General features: G+C 51.0%; 2 protein-coding genes across 3 annotated transcripts in view; one reads left to right on the top strand and one right to left on the bottom strand.

The window, feature by feature from the left end:
- Window positions 1–4,409: 4,409 nt before the first annotated feature.
- PCSK9 (proprotein convertase subtilisin/kexin type 9) lies at window positions 4,410–8,308 on the top strand (the record flags this gene model as incomplete). The annotated part of the gene is made up of 12 exons (XM_084210955.1): window positions 4,410–4,547; window positions 4,626–4,811; window positions 4,925–5,048; window positions 5,251–5,384; window positions 5,719–5,860; window positions 5,935–6,131; window positions 6,252–6,435; window positions 6,682–6,852; window positions 7,138–7,286; window positions 7,385–7,550; window positions 7,752–7,933; window positions 8,147–8,308. 12 exons carry the CDS (start codon window positions 4,410–4,412, stop codon window positions 8,306–8,308), a joined length of 1,935 nt encoding a protein of 644 aa, XP_084067081.1.
- Window positions 8,309–10,789: 2,481 nt separating this feature from the next.
- Window positions 10,790–20,840, bottom strand: part of USP24 (ubiquitin specific peptidase 24) — a 61,456-nt gene continuing 51,405 nt past the window's right edge. The window contains exons 56-67 of one of the 2 annotated variants that reach the window (XM_084210915.1): window positions 20,682–20,798; window positions 19,979–20,071; window positions 19,576–19,681; window positions 18,646–18,767; window positions 18,098–18,211; window positions 17,784–17,849; window positions 17,445–17,511; window positions 15,419–15,497; window positions 14,767–14,842; window positions 13,957–14,043; window positions 13,369–13,479; window positions 10,790–13,223 (exon numbers count right to left, since the gene is read on the bottom strand). In XM_084210915.1, the coding sequence (XP_084067041.1) occupies window positions 13,161–13,223; window positions 13,369–13,479; window positions 13,957–14,043; window positions 14,767–14,842; window positions 15,419–15,497; window positions 17,445–17,511; window positions 17,784–17,849; window positions 18,098–18,211; window positions 18,646–18,767; window positions 19,576–19,681; window positions 19,979–20,071; window positions 20,682–20,798 (1,101 nt within the window). In that variant the 3' untranslated portion in view covers window positions 10,790–13,160. The remainder of the gene's footprint in view (window positions 13,224–13,368; window positions 13,480–13,956; window positions 14,044–14,766; window positions 14,843–15,418; window positions 15,498–17,444; window positions 17,512–17,783; window positions 17,850–18,097; window positions 18,212–18,645; window positions 18,768–19,575; window positions 19,682–19,978; window positions 20,072–20,681; window positions 20,799–20,840) is intronic. The other variant, XM_084210916.1, reaches the window with a different exon arrangement.

Here is a 20,840-nt window from a genome sequence, read left to right as displayed (position 1 = left end):
TTTCTTTAAAGAATGGCCACTTGGCAAGGACTCACCTCACGGAGGGGACACCCAGGTCATAGCCTGGGGGAAAGGGGGCTGTCCCCAAAAGTGCGGCAGCCCCAGGATCCTGCCTGTCCCTGTGCCGTGCTGCAGCCCTTGCGCACACCCAGCTGCCCAGGGGGCTGTCATTTCCCCCAGAGCCAAAGGGGGAACGCCCAGCCCCTGAATTCACCAGAATGTGGGACGAGGCCTCCTCGCCAGAGCCATTTGGGCGGGCACAGAGAAGCTGGGCTGGGCAGGATCTGGGCTGAGTGCTGTGCTTGGGAAGGGAAAGGACTGGCTGTGCTGTTTGGAACAGGATCAGGAGTAGGGAGGTGAAACCTGCTCAGTGCAGGTGGGTTTTATCAGGCAGAGATGTCCTCAAAGTCTTTTTCCCACTCTGCTGAAATTAAAATCCAACCCTGAGTCTCCTGCAGCAGGCAGCCAGGCTGGGAGATGGGTGATGGAGGGGACAGATCCTGCTGTCCCCTATCTCCTGCACAAGGACCAGCTTCCAGCACTCCTGGGGGCACGGGGGGGAGGACACAGCTGAGCCAACACCCTGGTGATGGCACTTGAGGAAGTGGCTTTGCACACTGTCTGCTGGGTCAGTGTCACCAGCTGCAGGTGGCTTTGCAGGCTGGCATTTACCGTCCCCAAACTTTCTGTGAATAAAAGGTTTGTCCCAAACCACGTGGATGGCTCTCAGCCTGGTTTGTCACCACGGCAGGGACAGCACAGGGGCTCTCCACAGCCTGTCCCCAGCACACAGAGACGGCAGAGCTGGTGGGAGCCACAACCTTTGGCTGCTCAGGACTGTGGGGATCTGTGAGGCTGGGCCTCCCCAGGGAGGCTGGGTCTGCATCAAAGCATCCAACAGCACGGGGATGCTGAGAGTCCCTTGCTCTGTTTTGGGAAAGCTGGGCCGGGTCTGCCTGTGCCTGGCATGGCCCCAGGGGGCTTGGGAGCACAGGTCTGCTGGCAGAGGAGACTCCAGCAAATCCCATGGAATCACAGAACTGAGCTGGAAGGGAGCTAAAAAACCCTGCAGCTCCAACCCCCCAAGGGCAAAATTGGGGGAAAGCTGTCCCAGGGGGATGGGGCACGGAGCCCTGCAGGGATGTTCTGTGTGTCACACCCCTGGGACACTCCTGCACCCTTGGCTCACCTTGGTGTCACCAAAGCAGCCAGGCAGAAGGGCGGGGAGCACTTGGGGTGTTTATGGCCAACAGGAGGGTGGGGAATGAAGGCTCCAGTGTTGGCTAAACACTGGCACAGGGTTGTGAGCTGCTCTCCAGGGGAAGCATTACCAGAGGGATTGCATGGACTCAGCTCCTGCCTGTCCTGCTCCTGGGGGAGTGTGGTGCCTCTGGAATGCTGTTTGGATGGGGCCACGTCTCACTGAGCTTCAGAGGGTGCCCAGGGCAGGATGTCTCTGTGTCACTGCTCCTGTGGAGTGTGGGAATCTGCTGGAGACCCAGAAGCTTTTACCTATAGAACCACAGAATGGTTTGGGCTGGGAAAGGACCATAAAGATCATCTTGTTCCAAGCCCCCTGCCATGGGCAGGGACACCTTCCACCAGACCAGGTTGCTCCAAGGCCCGTCCAACCTGGCCTTGAATGTGACATCCGCAGCTTCCCTGGGAAAACTGTGCCAGCCCTTCACAGTCCAAAGTCCTTCCCTGCTCTCCTGTAGTCTCTGTGCTGGAAAGGGCTCTAAGGTCTCTCTGGAGCCTTTCCTTCTCCAGACTGAGCACTCTCCCAGAATTTCCTCACAGAAGAGATTCCTACCTCATGCCTTGGCACTCACTTGCAATTTGGGCAAAAGAAATCTGTTTTTCAGAAGCATTTCTCCAGGCAGAGGCAGGCGAGGGGCTGACACAGGGCCTGGCCCCTCTCCCGCACGGAACCCTTGGCGCAGCTGGGAGCGCATCCCCCATCCCGGCACGGCATCCTTGAGCCGCAGGACGCGGCTCCCGCGCCGGCCGAGGTTAAACATTGTGGGACCGGCACATTCCTGCATGGCATTAAGCGCCGCCCGCAGCCCCGGGCCCGGCTCGGCCCGTGCGGGGGGCGCCGCCCGCTGCCCACGCGTGTCACCCCGCAGGGACCCGATGGACACGGAGGAGCCGGCGGTGCCACCCACGCGGGACGGGCCGGCCCGGCCTTGGTGCCCCGCGGGGGGAGGCGGCAGCAGCGCACCAGTGGTGTAGTGGTATCATGCAAGATTCCCATTCTTGCGACCCGGGTTCGATTCCCGGCTGGTGCACAGCAGGATGCCGCGGGTTTGCCTGAAATACAGCGGTGCTTCTACGTTCAGGCATCCCACCATAATCCGTGGGAAACCTTCTTTTTAACGACGGGATGCTCCATCTCTCCCCGCGGAGGGACTGCAGCAGGGATTTAGGAGCCCTTCCCCCTTGCTGAGACCTTCTCCGATGCCCCCTCTGCTCTCTCCTTCCTCCCCCTCAACAGGAGCCCCTTCCTTACACAGACACACTCGCTGGAAGCTCCACAGAGAGCCAGGACTGAAACATCATCCTCTGTACAAGTTGTAAATTTTAGGCTATTTCTAAATAATTCTCAATTAAAAGGAAAAAAAAATAACCTTTCTGCAGATACCCACTCCTGAAGTGTGAGAGCTGGCTGGGTCCCTTCCCAGGCTTCCAAGACCTCCATGGGTTCCTCAGCACGTGGGGATGCACGTGGAACTGGGGGACCTCTGCCACCCCCACCCTCCTCTTCGGGCTCCTTCCATCCTTCCCTTCCCTGGGACACAGATTGTCCCCTGTGCAAAAACGAAGGGAAAGGCTGCAGGGAGAGGGGGACTGTCCCCCTTGAGACAGGGTCCTCCCGTGCTCAGCTGCCTCAGAAGCCTCCTGAGGCCCCAGTGATGTGTTGTGGGACTTTGCAGCACTGAGGAAGCTGAGCCAAAAATCAGGAGTGAGACTTGATCCCATAATCAGGGTCCTGAATGCTGACCCCTTCCAAAGTCAGCTCTCTGCAGCAGAGGGGTGACAAGCTGGGTCTGGTGTCCCTGCAGTCCCCCGAACCAGAGTTCAGGCACCCACTCGAGGCCTCACTAAAAAAATCAACATTTCCCCTACAAACCGTTCACATCCATATTAAACACACCCATCCATACAAACCATGCACATCCTTATAAAACATGCACACCTACATAAAGCATTAATGTCCATGCAAGGCATACACATAATTATAAAACATGGTCACTATTTAAAACATATAGGTGTGTGCAAACCACACACATCCATGTAAAACATATCTGTGCACACAAACCATACACATAGTTAGAACATGTGCACCATGTAAAACATATATTCATACAAACCGTGCACATCCCCACGAAACACACACATCTGTATAAAATGTGTGCATCCATATAAACATTTAACCTCTGAGGAGCTTGTAAATAACCAGCCCAAACCACAAATATTTTTCCTGAATTCCTATTTCCCAGAAAAGCAGGGAGCAGGGTTTGCCGAAGGTCACTGGGGATGTGGGGCAGTGTGGGATGCCGATGCTGCGGGAGGGCAGAGGTGGGAAGCGGCGTGGGGACCCGCGGGAGAGCGCCGATATCATCCCGCAAAAAGGGCATCTGCGATGTGTGACGACTCTGTAAAAAATGCCCAAACAGGATTAGAGGATTTCACGGGAAATTATTCGTGGAGCGAGGCAGTAGGAGGCACATTAAAGCTTTCAGCCCTTTCTCAAAACAGTCCTTGAGCGGCTGCGCTTTGCTCGCCAGAGCCCCCAGCGATCCGCCGGGACTCGGGGTGAGCAGCGGCCCCGTTTGCCCTCTCGCCGCGGCCCCGTTAATGCTTAACCCGCCCGGCTCGCCCGATGGGGCCGCCGGCCGCGGCGTGATCCGCGCCCCGCCGCGCTGAGCCCCGGCCAGACGGGCAGAGCCGCGGCCGCCGCTGCGCTCCGGGACCTGCGATCCGCGGGTGCGCTCCGGGACCTGCGATCCGCGGGTGCGCTCCGGGACCTGCGATCCGCGGGTGCGCTCCGGGACCTGGGATCCGCGGGTGCGCTCCGGGACTTGCGCGGGTGCGCTCCGGGACCTGCGATCCGCGGGTGCGCTCCGGGACCTGGGATCCGCGGGTGCGCTCCGGGACCTGCGCGGGTGCTCTCCGCGGGTGCGCTTCGTCTCCTGCGCTCCGCGGGTGGGCTTCGTCTCCTGCGCTCCGCGGGTGCGCTCCGGCCCTCGGCTCCTCTCCAGCTCCCCGGCCCCGCTCCAGCCCTTCGACTGCGCAGCGGCTCCTCGGCCCCGCTCCGACCGCTCGGCGGTCGCGCAGGGGTCCGGGCCGGTGCCGTCCCCGGCGCCGAGGGTCCCGGCGTCTCCCGTCTGCCCGTCGGGTGCGGGATGTCCCCGCGGGCGCTGGAGCTGGCGCTGGTGCTGGCGCTGGCGGAGCTGGTTCTGGCCCTGCGGGCGGCCGAGGAGGGGGAAGCCGCCGTCGGGGCCGCCCCTCCGGGACCCGCTGCTTTCCATCGCGCCGCCAAGGTGAGAAGCGTGGGGAGGGGGGGCAGCCACTCTCCTCTGTGTGTGTGTCCCCCGAACCCCAGCCCGGTGTCCCCGCAGGCGTCGTGGCGGCTGCCCGGGCGCTACGTGGTGATGCTGCGGGCGGGCAGCGAGGCCGAGCTGCGAGGCACGGCCCGGCGGCTGCAGGCCCGGGCGGCTCGGCGGGGACACCTGGCCGAGCTGCTGCACGTCTTCCACCTCCTGCCCGCCTTCCTGGTGAGGATGAGCAGCGACGTCCTGGACGCGGTACGTGGAGCGGAGGACAGGGTGGCGGCAGGGGACAGCAGCTGCGGTGGGCGCTGGTGGCGGTGGCAGCCCCAGCCCTGGGGGGAAACAGGAGCTTTGTGTCCTCCCCGCAGGCGCTGAAGCTGCCGCACGTGAAGTACATTGAGGAGGATGCCTACGTCTTTGCCCAGAGCATTCCCTGGAACCTGGGCAGGATCCTGCTGCCACAGCCCAGCTCGGGCCCCTACAGCCCTCCCAGTAAGCTCTGGGGTCTGTGAGAGGGGAGACGCTTTGAGGAAGAGTCAGGTTCCCCCTCCTTAATTTGAGGGGTGGAAATATTGGGAATATTTCCACTGCCCCATGGTGCTGTGGGCTCTGGAGCTGCATTTTGGGAGCAGCCCAGGTGGCCTGTGCTGACCGTGATGGAGGTTGCCTTTCTCCCCTGCTGCATCCCTGGCAGATAAAGGTGACCTGGCTGAGATTTACCTGCTGGACAGCAGCGTGCAGAGCACCCACCGGGAGATCGAGGGCAGGGTGACTGTGACTGGCTTCGAGAGCATCCCTGAGGAGGATGGCACCCACTTCCACAGGCAGGTGAGTCCTGAGGTGCTGCATCCTGGCCAGAGCATCCCTCTGTGTCCACCAAATCCGGGCCAGGCTTGTGAGGCTTTCCAGGACAAAGGAGATGCTTGGCCTGGACCAAAATGTGGGGCAGGATGGGCAGCAGGAGCTGTGTTCCTGGGGGATGTTGGGACCCTCAAGGTGGTCTGTTCGGAGCTACGGCTGAGTCGGGCAGGGCTTCTTTCTAGGAAAGTGTTCTAGGGTAGCATGGCTGTGTGTCAGGTAAGAGATTGGGGGGGCCGCTGTGGGATTGCAAACCTGCTTTGATGCAACGGGCTGGGGCATGAAAGTGCGGTGCCCGTGCCAGGCCGGCCAGTGTGACAGCCACGGGACACACGTGGCCGGGGTGCTGAGCGGGCGCGACGCCGGCGTGGCCAGAGGCGCCAACATCCGCAGCCTCCGGGTGCTGAACTGCCAGGGGAAGGGCACCGTCAGCGGCACCCTCATGGGTGAGTGACCCCGTGCCCCGAGAGCAGCAGGATCCCTCCCGGGGCTTCCTGCGATGGTGTCTTGTCCCTCGCAGCCCTGGAGTTGGTCTGGAGGACGCTGGAGGCTCGGCCGTACGCGCCGCGGGTGGTGCTGCTGCCCCTGGCCGGGGCGCAGAGCCCCGCGCTGAACGCGGGCTGCCGGCGGCTGGCGGGGACCGGAGCGGTCATGGTGGCGGCTGCCGGCAACTACAAGGACGATGCCTGCCTCTACTCGCCTGCCTCCGAGCCGGAGGTACGGCTGCGGGGGACCCTGAGGCTTGGCTGCCGCCTCATCCCCTGCAGGTCATCCCGCGGGTCAGCGGCGCGGGCTGGGGCTGGCGTGCCACCCCTCCCGTGCCGCTGTCACTGTCAGGTCATCACGGTCGGTGCCACCGACAGCGAGGACCAACCCGCCTCCATCGGCACCCTGGGCACCAACTTTGGCCGCTGCGTGGACCTGTTTGCCCCGGGGGACGACATCATCGGCGCCTCCAGCGGCTGCAGCACGTGTTTCACGGCGCGGAGCGGGACCTCGCAGGCGGCCGCACATGTGGCAGGCGAGCTGCGCCTTGAGGGGCAGGGAGGGCTGGCCCTCCTCTTGCTGATGGCCTGAGCTAGGGACATTTTTGTGCTCCCTGACTCCCGGGGTTGGTTTGTCTCGTTCGGGCGCTGCAGCCCGCACAGCGCTCCCGCGGGCGATGGGCTGCCGAGATGCCTCTGCCGTGTCTCTGGAGCCCTGCTGCCCATGGGAGCGCCGCGTAGGTGGCTCTGTCCCCTCTGGTTGTCACTGCGGCCTCTTGCAGGCATCGCGGCCGTGCTGCTCAGCGCCGAGCCCCAGCTGAGCCGGGCCGAGCTCCGCCAGCGCCTCCTGCGCTTCTCCACCAAGAGCGCCATGGACACGGCGTGGATCCCGGAGGAGCAGCGCCTGCAGACGCCCAACAGCGTGGCAGGGCTGCCCGCCCGGCTGGCAGCAGGTGAGGACCTCGCTGTCGGCTGGGTCTCGGCACAGCTCTGCCCTTAGACGGAAAGAAGTGTCGGGGTGGAAGCACGGCAGGGAATGTTCCCCGAGCTGAGCCGGGGACGGCTGAGCCGGGCTGCAGCCGCTGGCAGGGATGGGCGAGATGGAGCCTGGTCCGTGCCGTGGGCGCTGGGTGACACTGAGGGTGTCCCTGTGGGTGTCACTGTGGGTGACACTGAGGGTGTCACTGAGGGTGTCCCTGTGGGTGTCCCCCGCCGCTGACGCCCCGGCCCCGTTGCAGAGGAGCGGCTGCTCTGCCGCTCGGTGTGGTCGGCGCTCTCGGAGCCCGCCCGGCACGCCAGGGCCGTGGCTCGCTGCGCCAGCACCGAGGAGATGCTCAGCTGCTCCAGCTTCTCCCGCAGCGGCAGCCGGCTGGGCGAGCACATGGAGGTGAGCGGAGCGGAGCGGAGCTGCTGGCCCTGGAGGGCCCGCTGGCTCGGAGGGCTGTCCCCGGCCGCCGAGGTGACGCTGGGCTGCCCCGCACACAGGACAAGGACGGGCAGAAGCAGTGCGTGGCCCACGGTGCCTTCGGGGGCCAGGGCGTTCATGCCATCGCCAGGTGCTGCACATTGCCCGGGGCTGAATGCCGGATCGAGGCCGGCTCCCCGGGGGCCGAGGGCGCCCAGTGCTCCCCAGGAGAACACGTGCTGACCGGTAACACCCAACCCCCGGGGTGGGACCTTTGAGCATGATGGACAAGGGTGTTTCTACCAGAATCACTGGGATTTGGGGTAAAAGGGTGCATGTGCTGTGTGCATGGGGTGGGGAAGGTTCGGGGCTCTCTGGGGACATCCTTGGCACCAGTGTGTGCGCTGGGATGCTGCCCTGTGCCAACATCCCCTCTCCCCCGGGCAGGGTGCAGTTTCCACTCCCTATCCATGGGGCTGGGTGCTGGTGGCAGGCCGGTGGAGGGGCTGGGGAGGGGGCCCAGCCGCTGTGCCAGCGGGACAGAGGCGGTGGCACACGCCTTGTGCTGCCCCGGGGCCAGCCTCGAGTGCCGGCTGAGGGAGCGCACGGCCCTGCAACACGAGGACAAGGTAGGGATGGGCCGTGCTCCTCTGCCATGCTGCTGTCTTTGTCTCTGCTGTCCCTCTGCCACCCCGATGGCTTTTGGCTGTGGCTGTCCCCCCCAGCCTTCACTACTGTCCCCAGCTGTAATGGGTGACAGCAGTCACAGCCCCCTGAGCTGTGGGACGGGCCGGCCCTGGCCCTGTGCTGACCCATGGATGGTGACTCCTCGTCCCCGTTAGGTGACAGTGTCCTGTGAGGATGGCTGGACGCTGACAGGCTGCACCACCCTGTCCCACAGCCCCGTGGGAGCCCACGCCCAGGACAATTCCTGCGTGGCGGCCGCTGGCCCTGGCAGCAGCGCGGCCGTGGCCATTGCCATCTGCTGCCGGAGCCGGGGCTGAGCTGGAGGGGGGTCCTGGGCCACAGCAGGGATGGAGGCCTTGCTGCACTGCTGTGTCCCTGGCTCAGTGCCTTTCCAGGCTTTCCAGAACAATCCGTGCTCCGACATGCAGCTGATGACCGAACTCGTCTCCCCCTCAGGATCCAGGGCCAGCATCCAGGGTGGCTCTTCAAGAGCCCTCCAAGCATCCCCCATGCAGCTGGAGCCCTGTCCCACCACTGGAGCCATCCCAAAATCCTTTCCCTGCCATGCACTGGGTCTGTCTATAAACACCTTGACAGAGCAAGCCGTGGTGTTGTCACCCAACATAGGAAAAATCCCCTGCTTTTTAAAGAAGAAAGTCTTGTGAGGATCACTCCTTCCTTTCCTGCTTGGTTGCTCATTAGTTGTCAGCTAATGCTGCTTAGCACCTGGAAAATCTTAGTTTAGCCATTTTTGGGCAGTTTTATAATTGCCTAATCGTATTCCTAGGAGATTTCTTTACTTTTGAGTCAAGTGTAAGGGCTTTAGTTTAAACAGCCTGCTTGGTTAATTAGATTTTTTATCTGCATTGCTACAGTCAGCTACTGCTTCATTAGTGCTTTTTTTGTTGTTGAGTCAAAGTTAATGATCTGCTGGTGTTGTGTGTTAACAGTTTCTGGTCTTCCCAAGACACATAGAACTGTAGGAAGCTGTAATTCCTTAAAAAAACCCCAGAATGAAGAAAAAGCTTTCATAGCACCAGTTTTTACATTTGTACCTTAAATATTTACTTGAAGTTTTATAAACGATCATTTTATAAATGTCTTTTTAATATAAAATTCGTAGACCTGTGCTCTTGTGGTCCATTGTCTGCCTTCACAGACATCCCCCTGGGGAGCTGGTCTGAAAGAGGGAAGGGGGACCCATCCAGCAGGGATTGAGCTTTGTCAGTGAGCAGCCCCAGGTGGGATCTGACCCTGCCTGGGACCCGAGGTGCTCCTGGGGGCAGCTGGCACCTCTGGAAGCACAGCACAGGCACCTTGCCCACAGCTGGGCTGTGCTCCGGGAATGTGTTGTCCCCACACACACACGAGACCAGAAGTTTGTTTTAACAACAGTGGGGCTGGGGAAAAGCTTCCAGTTATGGAAACAAACATCAGCCAGCTTTGGGAATGCGCCCTTGAACTTGGGTCGCTGCTGTTCCTTCACTTGGGAAGGGCTGGAGCCCCAGGAAGGAGACAAAGCTTGGCTCAGAGAGATGCCAGCAGCAGCCACCAAAGCTGGGTCTCACTTTCCCTCTCGGTGCTTAGCAGCCTCCTGGTGCTACAATATGTAATTTTTGTGGTGTTATCTGAGGACAGATGAAAAAAAAATGCAGTTTGATACCACAAGCTCCAGGTTAACCTGTCAGACTCGACTGGGTTGGGTGTTTTTCCCAATCCAAAAGCCCCCTGCAGCTCTGTTACTCTGGCTTTAATTGGCAGGAGAAGACAAACCCAGCACAAAACACCACTTTGAAAGGTTGAAACTAATTCTAACTTGTTAACTAAAGCTGGCAAAACCCAGCCCTAATCTAAACATGTAATTATATAACATGGACATAATTACAGCCCATAATTTCATTCAGCTGGAACCTGAATTTTGCACAAAGAGGCAGAAAAGAAAAAGGGCTGTCAGCCTGAGAGCTCCTGGACAGCTCTGACACCGAGGGTGATTTTTCAGCAGGCTCCTTGGGCTGTCACCTCTCAAAACACACACCAGGATTTCAGCTCTGCTGCCTGCCCTGGGAGAGGGGAGGATCCAGCACAAGGTGTGAGCTTGTTCCACGCCTGATAAGACAGACAGAGCTTCCCCAGCTCAGCTCCAGCCTTCGTAAGCCTGGTGGAAGGAAACAATATTAAAAGATTAGCCCTTGCTTTGTGCCTTGTAGGTGGAAAAGCCTCTCAGTCAGGAGAGCAGGGCTGATCCCAGGGTGCTGATGCCAGTCCTGGCAGCACTTTGCCATGCCCAGTCCCTGCTCCCAGGAGCACCAGGGGAGAGCAGAGGCTGGGTCAGGCTGGAAAGTGGAAGTCCTTGTCCTTGGAGCAGGGGACAAAGGCAGAGGGGGGATGGCAGCCCCAGCTGTAGCTCCTGGTTCCCAAATAAGTGAGAAATGGAACACCAGCTCTGTGTGCAGCCCTCTGGCCCTGGCCCCTGGGGGAGGCAGGATGAATTCACACCCAGCTCGCCCACAAATCTCGGATCTGACCCACAAATCCGTCCTGATGCGCCACTGTGAGCGTGGCCAGGGTAAATCACTCTGCTGGGGGCAGGAGAGGCTGCACAGAGGTACAGACACCGTAAGGATACACAGCAGGGCAGCTGCAGGGCCACTCAGCTGCTTCCACTGACCCTGCACAGGAGCCACAGCAGCAATCAGGGCACCCTCGAGGAGCTCAGCACCTGCAGGGGGGTCAGGGTAAGAGGATCAACAAGACAAAAGCAGAGCAGTGTGTTGTGCACAGTCTAAAGATTACACTAGTTTTCTGTGAAAGGAATAACTTTATTCCATTTACCAGGAATCCCAAGACTCTTCATCAAGACTGCCTATTTTTCCAGTGCCAAATGTCTATGCATTAATTGGACAGTATCTCCTCGAGCGCTCGCAGGCAGGCTGTGGCTGCTCCTCACTGAACATTTTGTAAGCTGTATAAAAACATTTTCATCCAAAAAGATCGGCAGTAAAAATTACAACATATAAATGCATCACAATTTACACAAAAACTAGTTTGGTTGTTTTTTTTTTTTTTTTTTTTGTCGAACTCTATTTTCCAAAAAATAATCTTCAGCAGGTTCAAATGACAGCAGCTGGAAACAAAAATAAGTGACCAAGTATCATCTTATTGCAAATTATAACCACTGACTTTGTACAAGCGTGAGCAGAAGGGGTGAAAAAGTTTGTATTGGTTTCAAGTAGACAGTGGTGATGAGCCACCCTGCTGCAATTCCCACCAAGGCTTCCCTGGGCCTGAGGCTAGCCAGGATGTTGTTTCCATAGGAAATAACAGGAACCTGAAGTGACAAGTGGTGCCAACCCATGGGAACATGACCAGCTTTTCCCATCACCGCTGTGTACTGACTCCTTGGGAAGATTCATGGCCCGTTACCAAAGCATTTGGGGGTGGGGGTCTGTAAGAAATGATTAGCTCCAAATTAATTTAAAACGTCCCAGCACATCGTCAGAAACATTTACAAAATGCTAACTCTGCCCCGTGCCTCTGAAGACATTGTGGTGCCCCCCTGCAATCCATCCTACCCCACAATAAGTTATAAAGCTGTACAGCTGACATCACATCCCGTGGCTCCTTCCAACAGTGAAATGACTGGTTACTTTCAATATTAGTGCACGACAGTGAAAAGCTGTCTGCTGCTCTGTGTTTTGGCAGCAGCGTGTGAAAAGAAACAAAAAAAGGCACTTTTTGGCTGGTTGTGCCTTTAACTTGGCAAATTTGTCTGTTCTGGAGGTACCCAGGCACTCCTTAAGATGTCCCCCCGTTTTCTGTGCATGTTTGTTTATATAATTTTTTTTAAAGTAAGGCAGAATCCATAAATAAAGGCAAAAAGCAGTGCAGAAAATGTGACAAACACAAAATGTACAAAAGATGAAGTTAGTTGGCACAAAAGAAGCTTGAATCCAGAGCCAGAAATCACTGAACTGCAATTGACATAGAAAACAAAACTCTGCTCAAATCATCCCAACTGGTTTCCAGTTATTTGTGAGCAAATTAAAAGAGCTGTGATATTTTAAACGTTGCCTGGTCAAGTGAAAATGCAAACAAAGCCAATTCTTTCTTTCCCCGTGTTAAAATTGCTCTAAAATCTGCACAACAGTGTTCCCAGCTCACTCAAGGAATTATTCATCATATACAACCAATACCAACTTTCTCAGTTATTTCAAAGCATAAGCAAGTGATTGCAGATCCATGATTGAGACTACATTTTATTCAATATGTCTCCAAAGGTTAAAAAAATTTAATGAGTAAAACTGCAACAGAATTCCTTCTTAAAGTGCTTTTTTCTTTTAAACTACTCATTAACTTTTTCTTTTTTTAAAATTTTTTTTTATTCACCAACATCCTTGAATAATAAATGCTTGCATACCTAGAGAACAAAGCTTTTTTTTTAACTGCCCTTCCCAGCTGTCTGAAGGGTTTTTGGAAGGGTACTGGGAAAGATGACTCATTCCAGAGCTCCTTTACCAAATCATTCAGTAAGGAATCACTCTTCTTACAGAGCAATCCTGCTGATCTTCCTCATCAAGAGCTTTACAAATTAGCAGGGAGACATATTAAATACAGAAGTCCTTATGTAAACCCATTCTTTAACTAATATTTTACAATGAAATGTAAGTCATCACACATCTTTACAGAAATTTGAATATTCCTATTCAATATTATCAGAAAGATTAAAAATTTGCCCTCCATACATAAGGGCAGTCTGTTTCTTTTTTGTTTTTTCCTGTATAAAAACCAAAAGAATTTTTTTTTTTTTTGCAGCATCACAGAAAAGCAACAGTTTTACATTCACTCATTTAATGTTCACATAAAAATTCAACCACTAGCGTTTGTGTATTTGATAAAATCTTCTTGACAAACTTGGTTTCGGTGTTTTGGACTGTCACAAGCTACTGCAGGTAAAGATGCAGTTTTCTAGAGCATTTGTTGATCTGAAGCCTTTGTGGCTAAAAAAAATGCTTTTATCTCGCAGGGAAACAACCTCCTCCAGCATCTCCTCTGGTCCTGTGAAGCCACTGCTCCCCCAGACTCCCAATGGCATCAGCAACACGACTCCAGTTCCAGCAGGGACCAGGCATTGGATGTTTGAGCTGGTTCTTGTGCTCACAGGGATCTCCTCTAAGGGTCAACATCGTCAAGGTCACTTTTAGGCTCCCCAATCATCATCGGAGACTCTGAGCCCTTTCAAACACACAGGGACAGGGAGAGAAGGACACAGTCACTTCTGTAAGATGCACAGTTGTTAGAGTACGGTCAGTGATGGTTCTGACCCGAGCCCCATCCCCAGCTGCCCCACACAGCAGGGGTAAATCTGCCCTCATTTTACCTGCTGCAGGTGCCTCTCTCCGTTCTCATTGGCAGGGCTGCTTTCTGACCCATTGCTGCTTCCAGACTGATCCTTCTCGTTCAGCAGGGCTGTGGCATAGGCCAGAGTGTCCTGAGGTGCAAACAGCCCAAGAGAGTGTCAGGGGGTGTGGTGATCCCTTAATTTCACATTTTTAAACATTTTTATTGTTTTATTATGATTGTTTTAATAATGGCTGCTGTAGTGAGACAGCCGAGTCATCACAGCTGAGTTACCACTAATGAGTGAATACTCGTTAGTGAGTATTCACTAATATCACCCAAGGGTTAATTTTTTTCCAGGAACAACCACAGGGGCTGAGTTTATAAAGGAAAACCAGCCTGAAGTGCACTGAAATATCACAGAATCATTAAGGCTGGGAAAGATCATCAAGTCCAGCTGCCAAACCAGCACCACCACCATGCTCATCACTAAACCATGGCCTCGAGTGCTGTACCCACATATTTTTTGAACACTTCCAAGGATGGTGACTAAAGCTGCCAAACCCCACGATGCTTCCAAGAAAAGAAGAAAGCAAGTTTAACATCCTGTGCCAGGACTGACACATACCTGTGCTGAAATAGTGCGCTGGAAGGTTTTTGCAGTGGATGTTTCGTTGGACACGTTACTCTGAGGAGCCCAGTAATGTTCAGACATCTGCATAAAAAGCCAAGAAAGCCATAAATTTGCCATTTGATTTTTACTTGTGTAAAGCCTCAACCACTTGTGATGGTGGGTGAACTAAGACTGGAAAAAGCTTCCTGAGTCCTCCAGCAGTGAGCTGGAGATCTGGGGCACAGAGACTGAGCCACAAAGGTTACTGTCCCTCAGCTGCAGACCAGCAACCAACTTCTGCTGAGCTCTCCAAGTTTCCTGAGTGTCCTTAGGTATTTATGAAAGATATGTTGGCCAAACTATGTTGAGTTTAAAGGGAAGAACAAGCACTACACGTGTGGGAGGAAAAGCTGTATCAGTCGGCAGCTGTGCTTTGTGCAAAGCTGTGATGATTCTGTAAGGAATCCAATCATTTAAACATTCTCCTGCATCAACACACAGGCAATGGAAAACTGCTTTTTTAAAAAAGCTGAAGCCTCCCAACACGAATACAGTGGCACTGAAAGCTTCCCACATAGCAAAGAAAAATCACTGCAACCATTCACACTTGGTTTTATTCACTGTAAATGCATTTATGCCTGAAACACGTGGGGGGCTACTGAAATTCTGGTATTGCATCAGATTAGCTGCATCCAAGTATTCCTTGTAAAAAATGAGGTATTTTGTCTTTAGAGCCATCTCAGAGAGCCATGCAGAGGATGGAGATTATCCATCCATGATTACTGCTGCAAATGAGTGACAATTTCCCTGTTACAGGCAAATTACCTTTTTCTGTAGCCACTGCACAGCCCAACTCCAGTGGTGTGAATTCTCCTTGAAGTAATCTTTTGCAGTAGGGCACCTTGGGAATTGAAATTATATTCATTAGTCAGGAACAGGGCATTCTGGCCAACACAAAAAAAATACAAAAAAAAATTACAAAGACTCCTATCTCTTTGCACTGCTGCCCTCTGTGTGCACTGTTATCACTGCAAACTGACAAACTCTACAGCCCAGTTGATAATTGAATGAGCAAAAGCAATAATTTTAGTAAAATTTACTCAAAGCAGTCTACCCCACAGGTTCACATATTCCAGAATTATGCTTTTATCGGGACATATGCCAAGTTCTTTAGGACTCATAATATTTCAGAAACCTGGAACAGCTTCCCTATTTTTACCTGGTGTTAATGTCAGACTCCTGCTGTGCAGAATGGCTTTTTTCTTTAGAAACAGCAATTACCATTTGTTACCTGAGGAATCCCTTCAGGTACCAACCAGGAAAGATTTTACTTCATACTGGCACGGGTACTACCAAGACCTTGCACCAGTAACAAAGGATAAAAAACTGATCAAAACCAGGAGTAGTAGGTTTTACAACAGTCACAGAGGGACCTAAGGCAGGGGTGAGGTTAAAGCCTGAAACCTTCATTACTCACTTCTGAGCCAGGGTAACCAGAAACTTGACACACTGGTAGCAACGGCTGCTGTCCACGTGGTTGCTGTGGTGCATCAAAGCTGGGGGGAGAAACATGGATTAGAAACCACAACCCAGATTTCCATGTACCAGCCTGTCTGGAAGCAAAGATGAAGCTGAAATTTTAAGTTAGGGAATAGATTGTGTTTCTACAGATGTGAGCATGAGTATTTGTGTTAAACACACTGCTGTAAGTGCTGGTGTCTTGAGTACTTCCACAACTCTACTGGATTAAAAATAGAACTGCTGCATTTTCACTTTGATCTTTCAAATGCAGTACCTGAATTTTAAACAGCCCTAATACAGTTATTCTTCCCCTATAATCCATTCTATGTTAGATAATCACTATGGTTACATTTGTCTGAAGGGAAAAAAAAAAATTGTCTGAAACCCCCATAAATGAACCAGATCACCAGCTTCCACCTGGATCAAAGTTTGCAAAGCCAGAGGAATGTTTAAAGCTTCTCCACATCAACAAGCATAGCAGAATTCAACAGCCATGAGAGACTCAGGCAACACCCCAGGCCATTCCTACCAGCAAGTTTTCTCTACCATGAATTTCCACCTCTTGAGCAAAATTCTCTGACTGAGCAGAAGCACAGAGATTTCCACGGAGCTGCCCCAATCAGATTTGCTACTCAAAAGTTGCTCTGTCCACAGCAGTCAGCAAAGAACACTGCAGTGAAACCTCCAAAGCTGGCAGAAATTGTTTGGGAACTGCAAATTGCCAGTTTTAATATTGTCAAAGCAGAGCAGATGATAAAAATTACAGCACTGCTGTACTACAAATTATGCACAAACATCCTATTAAGGAGCACCAAAACCTATTATGTGCTGATTTCCCTTTCCTGGATTAAAACCAGTCAATGTGAGGGATGCTGTTCAATGCTGTGGTGAGGAAACTTCAAGGTAAAACTACAACTTTCACTCCCAAACCTCAGGGCAGTTCTCAAAGCCTTTAACATAAAAATCCAATTGAACACTTGCACTTCTCCTCTGCAGAGGAAAAAAAGGTCATGTATTGCTCAAGTTACAGCACAGAATTGGTCCAACTGGGACCAATTTCTCCAGAAATTAAAATAATCACTTAGCTATTCTCTTACAGTGCTGCGTATTTCCTTCTCTGCCATCAGCCACACATGGAAACTACTAAACAGGGGAGCACTGATGAGAGAAATAAAGAACAAAGCTAAATACTCCTTCCCACTAAATCAGAATCTGAAATAACTGAAGGTGAAAGCCACAATCTGAAGCAGCTCCTCACCCAAAGAGCCATGAAAGAGCTGCTCCAGCTGCACTAACCCAGCAGAGGGGCTCTCTGTGTAACCCACATTTCATTTACACACCAAAGCTGCTTCTCCTAATGCACATGAAATAAGTTATTTCTTTGTATAAGTTATTTCTTATTACTTCTGGGGTTTTTCTGTTGCTTTTGAATGCTTCAGTAACTTCACTTCAGTAAAGTTTTGTCTCTAATGGAAGGACAACACTTTGTATGAGCAGCAACAGGTGGGAGCCCCCATCCCACTGCAGTCAGCAGGGCAAGCATCCTGCTGGGCTGCACCAGGTTCTTTTTATGGTAATTAGGATGCTGACAAAACAAAAAGACTGGCAGCTTCTTGAGATATGTAGGAAATAAAAATTCATTTTAAGGTTACAGGATTCAAACAGTTCCTCTATTATGGTAATCAAAAGTACTTTTCTCCCTCCCCCATTACATATAGACCCTGATCTGCCCCTTATTTAAATAAGTTAGCTTTCTTTCCTATTCAATTCCTTTCTAGTTTGCTGTCACTGTTACATTTCAATGCTTATTTTGGATTTTCTTAGAGCATTTTTGGAGTGACAGGGGCTAAATAAAAGATGTCAGTTTTTTTTTCCTGAGAAGTAGAAGAGTTTAGGAGGATTAGGAACCAGGAGATGGAGTGAACCTCCACCACCACCAGGGTCAGTAGGAGACAGGAGTGTTCACCCACTGGCTTACTTGCCTATTAATCCATTTTCAGTTTCAAAGGCAAATTTGATGCGCTCTACTTGCAATGGGTCTTCAATAACCTGTTAGGAAAGAAAAATATCAACTTAGGTAAGTTGTATGTGATGATGTACCTATTCTATGGAATGGTTTTACCCACCCCTACATGCAAAACAAATAAGACTGAAGTTTAATGTGTCCTTGGATTATCAAGACAGAAATTTAGCCATTAATAAAACTTCAAACTGAAGGATTAAAATACGTGTGGATGTTGAAATTACCAATTCAGTCCCAACTTTTTTCATTACACACCAATACAAAAATCTGTCCTGTACAAGTTTTACCCTTCACCTACCAGGATCTCATGGAGTAGCTGGAATATGTTTTTCAGTTCATGAGGAGGAGCAGTTTCCAGCTGAGTCTGCATGTAAGAAAAAGCTACTTAGATAGCAAAATAAGCTGGTTAAGCAAAGAATTTCAAGACAGCTTTACAGATTTTTGAAAATTTATTAACTTTAACAGTAAAGGCCTAAGAAAACCTAAACCCCAACAGCCCCTCCAAATCCAACAAAGCGCACTGATTGTTCTGCTGTGATGGCACAAGACAGAGGATGAGCAAAACCTGGCAGAAACACCCATGGGACAGGCTGGTGGTGGCTTTGTGTGTACCTTGATGAAGTGCAGCACAGTGAAGGAGAAGTGCTCGTTGCAGAAGCAGCAGTACACCACCATCTCCATGAGCACCGACAGCGAGCCCGTCAGCTCCCGCAGCGCGTGCATCACCTGTGGGCACAGCACTCCCTTCACACACTGCTGCCTCCCAGAAAACAAGTCTGGAACACAGTGTTTGTCCTCCCCAGGAAGGATGCAGCTCTTTTCCCCAGTGCCTGCATGGCCCAGGAGGCTGAACTCCTGCTCTCACACCTGATGCTCACCTCCAAGGGTCGAGCATCATCCATCAGATCAACTCAAGGTAGCACCTGCATTTGACATGGTAAAATGCATTTGACATTTATGCAAAATGTGCATAAAACCAGGCCCCAAAGCTTAGGGATATACTAGAATATGAAGAGGACAAGAAACTAAAGGTGCCTTCTTGTTTAGGCCCAAAATAGCCACTGGTGTTGGATATTCAGTGTTTTTCATGAAAGGATTTGTCAAAGGAATACATCAGGTAAGTTTTTGGGTTCAAGCAGGGCAGAATTTAGAACAGATACCTCCATTAAGTAGGGTTTTCCCTCAGACAGGAATAGCAAGGCTTCCACTTCTTCATGGAGTGCCAGAAGTGGCCCTGAAGCGGTGATGCTGAGAGGTGGACGCTGCTTAAAGAGACCAGGAGCTATAACAGCAAATACAAAAACAATCCACTCATAGATTAGTTTGTTCTAGCACACCTTGAAGACACTGCTGCTCACTTGGTACCATGAAATCCCTCATGACACTCATCTCAACCAGTTTATAGCTCGTGTGCTACCACTCCAAGTAACAAATATCACTGAAGTGTCACTTATTTTAGTTACAGCAGACAGAAGAACTGCAGGAAGGTCAAAGCAAAATGTTCACAGACTATCAGTACTTTGAGCTTTAGTCTTACTCCCAATCCCTCTTGCACATTCATACCCAGAATATTTATAATTCTCCTGTTACTTTCTGATTTTTGACTGCTTTCAACCTCAGATAGAAATTAAATTATTCTTTTAAAAGACAACACTAAATTCCTCCTTCAGGAAACTGAAGATTTTAACTTATTCCTTCATTATCTTTATTTGGATGTTTCTGCCTCTCATAAGAAGTAACTAGGAGTGTTCAATTGTTTGTTATTCAGTAGCTTAGTCTAAATACTCCCCTTTAGATTAGCAAAAGACAGCACAAGTTTAAACAAAATACAGCTTCACTCAAATGAGGAAATACCTTTTAGGCACATGGGGAAGGGAAGAAGGTACAAAACTTAGTATCAAGATTCCCATCCCCTCAAAATACTGTTTGTCACTCAATACATTTACAGCAAAATCAGAAGTAATCAAACTTGTATTAACCATTTCTGCCTTAAATTCAAAATCCCTGTATTTTCCTCACTAATATTAAGTTACTCCCAATCAATGTAACTGAAATGCCAAGGCACCAAAAGACAAAACCACAATTCTTACCAACATTTCTTTGTGAGGAGACATCAGAGTGCAAGACAAGCAGTGCTACAGTGTTGTGAAGATATCCAAACTCACGTGCCTGTGCCGAACTCCACCTGCGGTTCTGCTTGGGTCAAAGACAGATTTAATCAACTTTGGTTTATTTAATCGACTTTGTTGAGCCAAAATAACCTTCTTACAATCCACTACCATAGTTTAATACTTTGGAGTGGGTAAAAATTTTATTATTATCCAAACCACCATGCTCACTTCTGCCAAAACAGTTATTCCATGCTAACTACACATAGGTGGGCTCACACTTGCATGAGGTTTATAGAATAATTGAAGGATTTGTCTATTCTACCACATGAAAAATATTTATTCCTAATTTAAACATCATAAAAAACGTGGGGATGGCCTGTACCTGATTGCTCTGCCGGTTGGGGCCAAGGAGAAAGTTGACCATGTGCCTCAGGGCAGAGTGCCTGAGGAGAAGACTGCTAGCCCTTATTCCCTGCTGTGAAGACAAAACCAACAAATTACCTTCCTGTGCAGGTGAAGAATTAGTGCTCAAGAGAACAACAGTAAAATGCACAGGCTAAAACCTGCACTTTCCACTCTGAAATGCCCATAATATCCCAACACAGATCAGTAAGATGAACTGCTAAAGAGCTGTCTCACTGTACACAGCACATGACACAAACCAGAGCAGAATCAGCAGATGCACAGTAAATGTCTTACAAGAAAAAAAGAAGGCAAAAAGAATAGAGAAATAGAAATAGTAAATTCAGTCAGTTATTCTGCTGCCCATGGAATAGAAATCTTGAATGCTTGATTTTTTTTATATATATACATAATTTTTTTTAAGAACAACCCCATATAACCTTCAAAGCAGACAACCAAAATTCAGATGCTGAAAATTACATCTTCCCCTGGTATACTTTAGTGATTTTATCCTAATCCATTATTCGAAGCCATTTATTTAAAAAACAAAATAAACCTGATTACTCCTAATAAAGGTTTGGAGTTTCACTATGCTAAAAACACTTTTATGAATAAAGATCACTAGCTGCTTTATTAATGTATTTTAAAATTTAAATAACCACGAGAAAACAATGTTTTCTTACCTTCTGTACAAAGTTATTGAATAGCAAAAAGTACTGAGCACAGTTTTTACAGTTTTCAGGTACATCTTTATCCAGTAGAGCAAGTAGCACCTCCAGTAACTGATGCAGAGTTTTTAACTGTGGAAAAGAAAAAAAAACCCAATGATTTTAAAGGTAAAG

Source organism: Fringilla coelebs (genome assembly GCF_963513975.1).
Source record: "Fringilla coelebs genome assembly, chromosome: 9".
Taxonomy (NCBI): Eukaryota; Metazoa; Chordata; class Aves; order Passeriformes; family Fringillidae; genus Fringilla; species Fringilla coelebs.
The sequence above is the reverse complement of the archived record's forward strand: the minus strand, read 5'-3'. Positions and strand labels throughout refer to the sequence as shown.